Source organism: Electrona antarctica, assembly GCF_951216825.1.
Source record: "Electrona antarctica genome assembly, chromosome: 3".
In the NCBI taxonomy this organism is placed as follows: domain Eukaryota; kingdom Metazoa; phylum Chordata; class Actinopteri; order Myctophiformes; family Myctophidae; genus Electrona; species Electrona antarctica.
Genome location: NC_136808.1, coordinates 37,656,399 through 37,665,474, shown reverse-complemented (window position 1 = coordinate 37,665,474; position 9,076 = coordinate 37,656,399). Strand labels below are relative to the sequence as shown.

The window sequence follows — 9,076 nt, the reverse complement described above, 5'->3', positions numbered from 1 at the left end:
CTTTAGTCCTCTCTTGAAGCAGTCGATTGACTGTGGCACTCTCAAGTGTGGGGGGAGAGCATTCCACAGTTCAGGGGCAGCTGTGCAGAAGGCCCTGTCACCCATGGTGCGCAGGTTGGCCGTGACGGGGTTGAGGCAGTATGTATTTGATGAGCGGAGGGTGCGGGTCGAGGGTTTCAGGGAGACTAATTCTTTGAGGTAGAGGGGGGCGTTTCCGTGGACGCATTGGTGGGTGAGCAGGGATATTTTGTATTGTGTTCGGAACGCGACGGGGAGCCAGTGAAGTGAGCGGAGGATGGGTGTGATGTGTTCTCGTTTGCACACTCTCATCAGGATCCTAGCAGCGCTGTTTTGAATGTATTGGAGCCTTTGAAGGCTCTTTCTAGGGATCCTGATGAGAAGTGCATTACAGTAGTCCAGCCTGGAGGAGACGAAGGCGTGGACGAGTCTCTCTGAGTCAGCTAGCGTGAGTGTTGGTCGGAGTTTTGAGATGTTTCTGAGGTGGAAAAAAGAAGTTTTGCAGATATGTCTGATGTGGGGCTCGAAGTTGAGGTGAGGGTCCATTTTTACTCCCAGGTTGGTGACAACCGGTGAGAGGGGGAGGTCCTGTCCAGAGAAGGTGATGGTGGTTATGGGGGAGTTTTGGATCTGGTGTGGTGTGCCTATTTGGATGACTTCAGTTTTGGAGCTGTTTAACTGCAGAAAGTTGCGACTCATCCACGCCTTGATCTCCTCCAGGCAGGTGGTGAGGGTGGATAGGGGTGGTGGTGGTGATGGTGAGGATTGTGATGGGGCGGTGGTGTTGGTTTTGAGGTATAGTTGTGTGTCATCAGCATAACAGTGGAATGATATTCCATGTCTGCTGATGATATGGCCGAGGGGTAGTAGGTAGAGTGTGAAAAGGGTGGGGCCGAGGACAGAACCCTGGGGGACACCGCAAGTGACGGGCTGGGTGTGGGATTTGGAGCCTCCCAGGGAGACATATTCAGTTCGGTCGGAAAGGTAGGATATGAACCAGTTTAGTGCTGTGTTGTTGAGGCCGATGGTGGAGTGGAGGCGATTGATTAAAATGTTGTGGTCGACGGTGTCAAATGCAGCCGTGAGGTCCAGAAGGATGAGTAGGGAGGGGGAGCCAGCGTCAGCCGCCATCAGGAGGTCGTTTGTGACCCTAACCAGGGCGGTTTCCGTGCTGTGGGCGGAACGGAAGCCAGATTGAAATTTTTCGCTTAGGTGGTTGAGATTGAGATGGTGTTGGAGCTGTGCGGCTACTACTTTCTCCAATATTTTGGACAGGAAAGGGAGGTTGGAGATGGGTCTGTAGTTTGAAAGTATGTCTGGGTCCAGGGAGGGTTTTTTGAGGAGAGGAGTGAGAATGGCAGTCTTTAAAGAGGGAGGAATGTGGCCAGCCTGGAGGGAGTGATTGATGATGCTAGTGATCAGGGGACTTATGGCATGGATGTTGGATTTGAGTAGGGGGGTGGGGAGGGGGTCCAGGGCACAGGAGGAGGGCTTCATCCCTCCAACAATGTCCTCGACCTCCAGCTGTGTGGTGCTGGTGAAGCAGGACAGGGGGTGAAGGATCGCAGACTGTGGGGTGGCGTTTGGGACAGCTGGCGTGGTGGGGCTGGAGAGGAGGGAGCGGATGTTGTCTACTTTGGTTTTGAAAAAATTGAGGTAGGTGTTGCATTGTTCAACTGTGGTGTCGCTGCGTTTGGAGTGTTGTGGTTTCAGAAAATGGTTGATGGTGGAGAATAGTGTTTTGGAATTTCCTGGGTTGTCATTTATGATGTTTGAGTAGAACTGTGATTGTGCTTCCCTGAGGGACCTTGAGTAGGCTTTCTGGTGCTGTCTGTAGGCTAGGCGGTGGACAGTTAGCCCAGTGGCTGTGAGTCGCCGTTCCAGGACGCGGCCGGCTGCCTTCATTTTTCTCAGCTCTCCAGTGAACCAGGGGGCTGAACGTGAGAAGATGACTGTTCGTGTTTTGACAGGGGCGTGGAGGTCTAGGAGGTTTTGCAGGTTGGTGTTGTAGAAGTCCACTGCTTCTCCAGCAGAGGGGAGGGTTGTGGCAGAGAGGTGTATGAGGTCGGAGGTCATGGTGTCTTGGTTTATGTTATTGAAGTTTCTGAAACTGATTTGGCGTTTGGGCTTGGCGTGGGAGGGGGGGAAGGGCAGTTCCATGGAGACAACCTTATGGTCCGATACACCCAGGGAATAGACAGTGAGGTTATTTATGGGGGCGGAGTCAGTGATGACCAGGTCGAGTGTATGGCCTTTTTTGTGTGTGGAGGTGTTGACATGTTGTGTGAGGTTGAGATAGTCCAGTACTTGTAGGAAGTCAGATGTGAAGTGGCAGGAGGGGTTGTCCACATGGATATTAATATCACCGAGAATTATTGTGTTCGTGGATGTTGTGCAGAGTGTGGTGAGGAGGTCGTGAATTTCGGAAATAAAAGTGGAGCTTTGTTTGGGTGGCCGGTAAATAAGGAGCAGTGTCATGGGAAAAGGGGGTTTGCATTTAAATGCGAAACATTCAAATGAGGACTGTAGTGGCAGGGGGACTGGGGATAATTCAAAGTGGTTTTTATGGAAAATGGCTAGGCCGCCGCCACGGCCAGTGCTCCGGGCCTTTTGTTGGTACATATAGCCTGGTGGACAAGCTAAGTTTAAGCTGGTGTAATCCTCTGGTTTGTGCCAGGTTTCTGTGAGGCACATAAAATCAAGTCCCTTGTCGAGAATGTGTTTGTGTATTAGGGCTGATTTTTCGGTGAGGGCTTGTGTGTTAAAAAGTTCTATTTTAAGGGTTGGTGATGGGATGGATCTCTGGAGTGGCCGTAGTAGACCGAGGTCAGCGCTGCGTGTTATTTGTGGTTTCTTGTATGGATGGGAGGGGAGACGGTGGAGTTTGGTGTTGTTTCTGTAGGAAATGTGGACTGATATCGGCCTTGGTTGTTTGTGTCTGATTGTTGTTTTTAGATTATTAGTGCTTAATGTGTTTAGTGAGGGGAGCTGGCAGACAGTAATGGGGATGAGAGCAGGACTATGAGGGGTATGAGTAGAAGGTCCGCCTGGCCATAAGGGGGCAGTATAGGGGCTGAGGGTGCAAGGTTGTGAATGACCAGACGTGGTCATAGCAGGGGCGTGGTCAGGCGGGTCGGACAGGGCAGTGAGTCAATGTTGTTGTTGTTGTTGTTGTTGTTGTTGTGCGTGGGCGGACACAGCGTGGCGAAAGTGGTTCATGAGTGTAATACAGCCCAGCTCACTTGGATGTAATCCATCGGTGATGTAGAAGGAGGGGCGGTGCCAGAAAAGGAAAAAGTTGTGAATGAAGTTGATGTTAAAGTTTGCCGATTGACAAGCAGATTGTAGCCAGTAGTGGAGGGACATTAGGCGGCTGAATCGTGCGTCGCCGCGTTCTGATGTGGGTAGAGGACCGGAGATGTGGACGGAGAGGCCGCTGCTACAGAGGAGTGTGAATATTTGTTTGAAGTTGGACCTGGCTATGACTGAGTGGTTATCGTTTGTTCCAATGTGGAGGAGGATGCGTGTGATGGTGGACGGGAGAATGGCAAGGATTTCGGGGAGTTTGGCGAGGATGTCGGTAGTGGATGCGCCGGGAAAACAATATAATTTGGCATTTGCAAAACGGACAAACTTTACGACCGAGTCGCCGATGATGGCCATGGATGGTGCAGGAAAAGCGGGCACTAGTGGTGGGATGTTGTTTACCAGCCTGGGATGGAGACTGACCGAGGAGGATGACGGTTTTGCAGCCGCCTGCATGCAGTGCATAGAAGTGGAAACTGGCGGAGCAACATTAACCACGGAGGAGGAGGGGGGCACAACTGGGTGGTGGGACTGTCACTCCAAAATTGAGAAGGACAAAAAAAACATAATTCTCACAGGCCAGAAATATTTTCCGAATGGCCGGTTTTGGCCCGCGGGCTGCCTTTTGCCGACCCCTGCTGTAGATGTTCATAAACAAGAGCTTTCTGCACCTGGCAGTTATGACTGAGTCATTCTTGTTTTGTGTCATATACTGTATATATACTGTGTGTGTGTGTGTGTGTGTGTGTGTGTGTGTGTGTGTGTGTGTGTGTGTGTGTGTGTGTGTGTGTGTGTGTGTGTGTGTGTGTGTGTGTGTGTGTGTGTGTGTGTGTGTGTGTGTGTGTGTGTGTGTGTGTGTGTGTGTGTGTGTGTGTGTAGTATAATCTCTTGTGCACTACCAGAGCAAACAAAGCAGTTTCCTTGCATGAACCTTACCTGAGCCTTGGTGGAAATAAGGTTCATGAATGGATGTTTCACACCTCCACCAGAGTAAACACACTCGCACCAGGGACCCTTGCTCACACTTGTGTGCCATCGTGTTTTTACAGTACAACATGCCCCCTTCAGGCCAGCTGCCATAGACATGCAACCCTCAAAATATTGTACAGTACCACCCACGCTCTCTTCTCGTACATGGGCTATTGTACTGTATAGTATCCTGTCTTGATTATGAATTGAACACACAGACAGGACAATGGAAACCCTTAAGCACAAAGGGCTTAAGGGCCAAAACCACAACAAAATGTGCATTTTGAAAAAGATCCATATAGGTGTAGCCCAGGCCTAAGTCTGGATTCTTCCTGCGTTCCTTCCTCTACACATGTGTTCCTGGTGTTGTTATGGTCTGTATAATTGTGCCGAGCAGGGAGAAAAATGTAGCAGAGCCCAACGCCAAGATAAAATGTTATATGCACACTTATTGCTGTTATCTGACTGAACTACAGTAGTACAAGCTCAGCATGTGAACTTTCCATTTTTTTGCAATTTAACGTAGAACAAAGTGGTTAATGAAATATATACAGCATCTGGTGTATTTTCCTTAATGCAGTTTTACTTTTACCTGATCAAATATTTTAGATAAACTACATTAGACTGGTTTAGACTGTATTCTACAGTGTTCTGGCAATTTCATGGAATCCTGTATGTTGTACAGATCTTATGTAGCCTAGCCATTTTGTAATGCTTTATCTTGATAGATAAAGCATGATATCACAGTGTAGTGATATGTTCCTGAACCAGGTTTTAACACAATTCATATTTTTCACAGTTTTGCAGATGTCAGTGTGTTGACATGAAATTCTGTCTTCAGAACCAAATTTTGTTTGCACACAAACTGAACGCATTATGATTGAATTGTATATAGTTGGTAATATCCAGAGTCTCATCATTGTCTCCACCAGGCCGAAGGCATGGGGAGAGAGTATGTTTTGCACTCCGTCCGTGTGTGTGTGTGTGTCCGTCCGTGTGTGTGTCCGTCCGTGTGTCCTTCCGTCCGTCCGTTACCAGCTAATCTCCGGCACCGTTAACCCGGTCGATGCCAAACTTTGCACACACACTCCCTGGATGCCAACGATGAACCTCTGCCCCGCATCTTCCAGAACGGCCTGTTATAGCGCCACCATGAGGCAGCTTTTCACATTGTTTACCTAAAACTGCACCGATCTGCGTGAAACGTTGCATGCACACTCCCTAGAGGCCAAGGACAAACCTTTGACCTGCATTTTCCACATCTGCCTTTTATAGCGCCACCAGGAGGCCGAATTTTGTAAAACACATTTTTGGATATTACTCCTCCAGATTCTGTCCACAAATCTCAAAAATCGTTACACAGTATCTCTATGGTCATGTGCTCAAGTCGGATCTGTCCGATATTTCATATTCCATCCTAATTGACTATAATTGGCTTTCACAGTTTGCAAGATTGCCCCGTTTTGAACAAAAGCCTCAAATCATGAACGCAGCATGCAATTTACGTCAAATCTTTCACACATTTTCTTACTAGGCTGAGGAATATATCCCACCCTTTTCACATTGGCCTGTTATAGCGCCACCAACAGGTTGATTTTTGCAAAACACATTTTTGGAACAAAATGCCTCAAATCATCCAATTGCCATCAAAGGCAAACATATTACTTATTTATATTACTCCTAAACATTTTGCCAAACATCTCACACAGTCCTATCCTCCTGGTGGAGACCTGTGCCCAGAAGGGCACTTTTTCTAGTTTTAAGTATAGGTTTGATGCTGCCATTGAACTATTTATTAACCATAAAATATGGCCAGTCATAGATGTAGTTCATGTCTTTGTATACTGAAATCCTCATACTTAGTCACCCATTGGGTAAATCACAAAGCTGGCCAACTCACTATAAGCACTTATACTTGAAAATACCAGGTGGGTTGACGATTTCATACAATTGATTGAATACTTTATTAACAGTTTGCAGAATAAAAGAAGGCACAGAAAGTACAGTTTAATACAAATACAATGCTAAAAGGATTGAACCCATGAAAGGACTATATGGCCTGTTTACATTGGTGTCCCGAGTATTCAATTCATAGTTCTAAGCTTGAGAGACAGTGAGACTCATGTCTTTTATCAGTGTATTGTTGTGTTATCTCAAATATCTCCAGTACAGTAGGCTACATATCATGGACGAATGACAGACCATATCAATTATCAACAAGAAGCCCAGAAATAAGAATCATATAAAATGGCTTAAAATGGCTAAAAAGTTTACTGTTGCTATACTATTTAAAATGTCTCACTTGGGTGAAATTTGGAAGACGCACATGCTTACAGCAGTTAAAATTAGCTTGTGAAAATTATAATTTAGAACAGAAGATACAAAGGAACTTATTAACTCTATATAGACACATAGGCGCCGGAGGGGGGGTCATTTGGGACTATATGTCCCTGCACTATTGGGAGTTGATTGGTCTATTTATTTTTCCCGACCCGGCGCTGGTAACATGCACTGTTTCCATTTTGTTGCACAATCGCCGTTGTATTGGCTACACGCTTGCCTCTCTCTGCAACGACCATTATGCAGTTAGGAGCTCCCTCAAGGTGTCAGTCAGACAAGCTAATACACAACAATCATCGTTCTTTGTTTGTATGCTGGCTGTAGTAGGTGTGAAAACAGCGGGGGCTCGGGCTGCTAGAAATGATCTGCTGAGACTGGCTGACCAGGGAGGAACAAAGTTTCTCCGTCATGTAGTTGTAACTTTCACGAGTAGGCCTATGAGCTTAAATGTCCCTTACATAGTCAGGAAATGAATTAAATTAATATTTACAATCTAGACTTTAACCAACGTTAATGCTTATATAATCAGCAAAGCAAATAAAATTCTGAGGAGCCGGAGGCATCATCCAGATTTGGTTACACTTTTCGGAGCTACATGAAAACAAACAGCGAACGTCATGACTTCAGCCACCACCACCCCCCCACCCCCACCCCGCAAAACAAAATAATACATAAAAATGGACCCCGCACTTTTGAGAGCCTGACGGCACTGCCTAGACCCACTCCCACTCTAAGAACATTTTGTGCCAGTAATCCAGCATCCGACCGGGATCTATCTGGTGACTTGTGACTATGTTTCTGTATATGGATCTGGAGAAGGGCACTCTCCAGGGGTTGAACAGCCCGCCGGGCGACGGTGTGGGCTTGATCCCTAGCCTTTCAAGGCAGATTGCCACGTACACATCTTCCAAACGCAGGAGGGGAATATTCAGAGAAGTTCCGTACAATTCCGTCGCCATGTCTCCGGAGAACACATAGCCCGTCCCAGAGCAGAAGTCGGGGTACATTTCGTTTGAGTACTCTTCTGGGGGCATGTACCACTTTGAGCTTTTGTCTCGGATTGGCACCCCCTTCATGATATAGCCCGTAAAGTAGTTTCTCTTGGGTTTCAGTCCAGGTCTCAGCAGCTTGTGGATGAGGAAAACGGTGTTCACAAGCATGTCACTGTCAGTTTTCATAACATAGCTGGCCCGGGGACAGTGCATGGCCACCCAGTTCATCCCCATCAGTGTCTTTAAAGTCAGGTTGTAGTAGGTATCTAAGAAGTCCTGCTGAATGATATCGTGGTGCCTCAGGCTCTCAGCCTCCAGGGTCTTCTGCTGTAGGCGTCCCAGCTTGCTTTCCTGCACCCCCAACAGGAACAGCCGAATGATTCCTAAGCCTGGAGCGAGGCTCTCATTCCCCCATGTCTGCCGTATGGCATTCCGTGCCTCTACTTCACTAGCCACAGTGAGTATCAGCAACACTAGGAATGGTGGTGGCTTTCCCTTTGGGCATTTGTTTGACTCCCTAATGATGTAGTAGGGGAACGGCCCAGGAGTTGGGCCGATGGGAGACCACTGGGTGGTCACCTGTGTGGTCACGTTTCTGGTCATCTGCTTGGTCTGGTCACCGGTGTGGTCACCCTTTTCACTAATGTCTGGCAGAACTATCTGCCAGACATTATTGAACTGAAAGACGTAAAAGACCAGGGCCTCTAGGAATGAGAGACACAGAACTGCAGCGATGTGCTTCCACTTCCACTTCATGGTGTCTGGTTGCTGCCACTTGGACCGCAGTCGGATTGGTGAGAGAACTTCAAAGCGATATGGCTTCGTGTCAAGCAGTCATAGCCAAGGTATGGATCTGAATAAGTCTTGCAGGTATACAGAGAAATCATGATCAAAATCAGCAAGTCTTTATGGTCTGACTATTGTGAAACACTTTGTTTGAAACACTTTGTTTCACAATAGGTTTAATAAGTCTAATAAACAAATAAAAGCTTAAAGGGACACTTCACCCTTTTTGCAAAAAAATATATGTTAATGACGTTTAGAAGATTTAGAACACTTTCTTGGGGGTCTTTATATTATGTGTGTAATATGTGGTTTTAGATATTTTAGATTTTAGCAGTGAGCCCAGTGTCTCTGATGTCATCGTCACTGGGCTCACTTCCTTCCTGGACTACAATTCCCATAATGCTTTGGTGTACTGCTCCTCCTTGTGGATAGGGGGAGGGCTGTCTTACCGAGACAACATAGGCTAGTCCCAAGGTATATGAAATGGAGGGTCACCAACGTCATTTTCGCTATCACGCAATTCCAGACGGCATATTCGTCGCACCATGGGAGCCAAACTGCACCCAGGAGTTCGGCAGAATGCACTGCAGTCAATGAGAGCTCAGTGACCAGCTCATGAACAAACACTATTTCTGAATGACTGAGATCTTTTGTAAAGTACTCGC

General features: G+C 47.1%; 1 protein-coding gene across 1 annotated transcript; it reads right to left on the bottom strand.

Annotated features, from left to right (window-relative positions):
- Positions 1-7,346: 7,346 nt before the first annotated feature.
- On the bottom strand, positions 7,347-8,381 carry LOC306919773 (beta-1,3-galactosyltransferase 2-like; the record flags this gene model as incomplete). Its single annotated transcript, XM_079496324.1, has 1 exon — positions 7,347-8,381. One exon carries the CDS (start codon positions 8,379-8,381, stop codon positions 7,347-7,349), a length of 1,035 nt encoding a protein of 344 aa, XP_079352450.1.
- Positions 8,382-9,076: the final 695 nt, after the last annotated feature.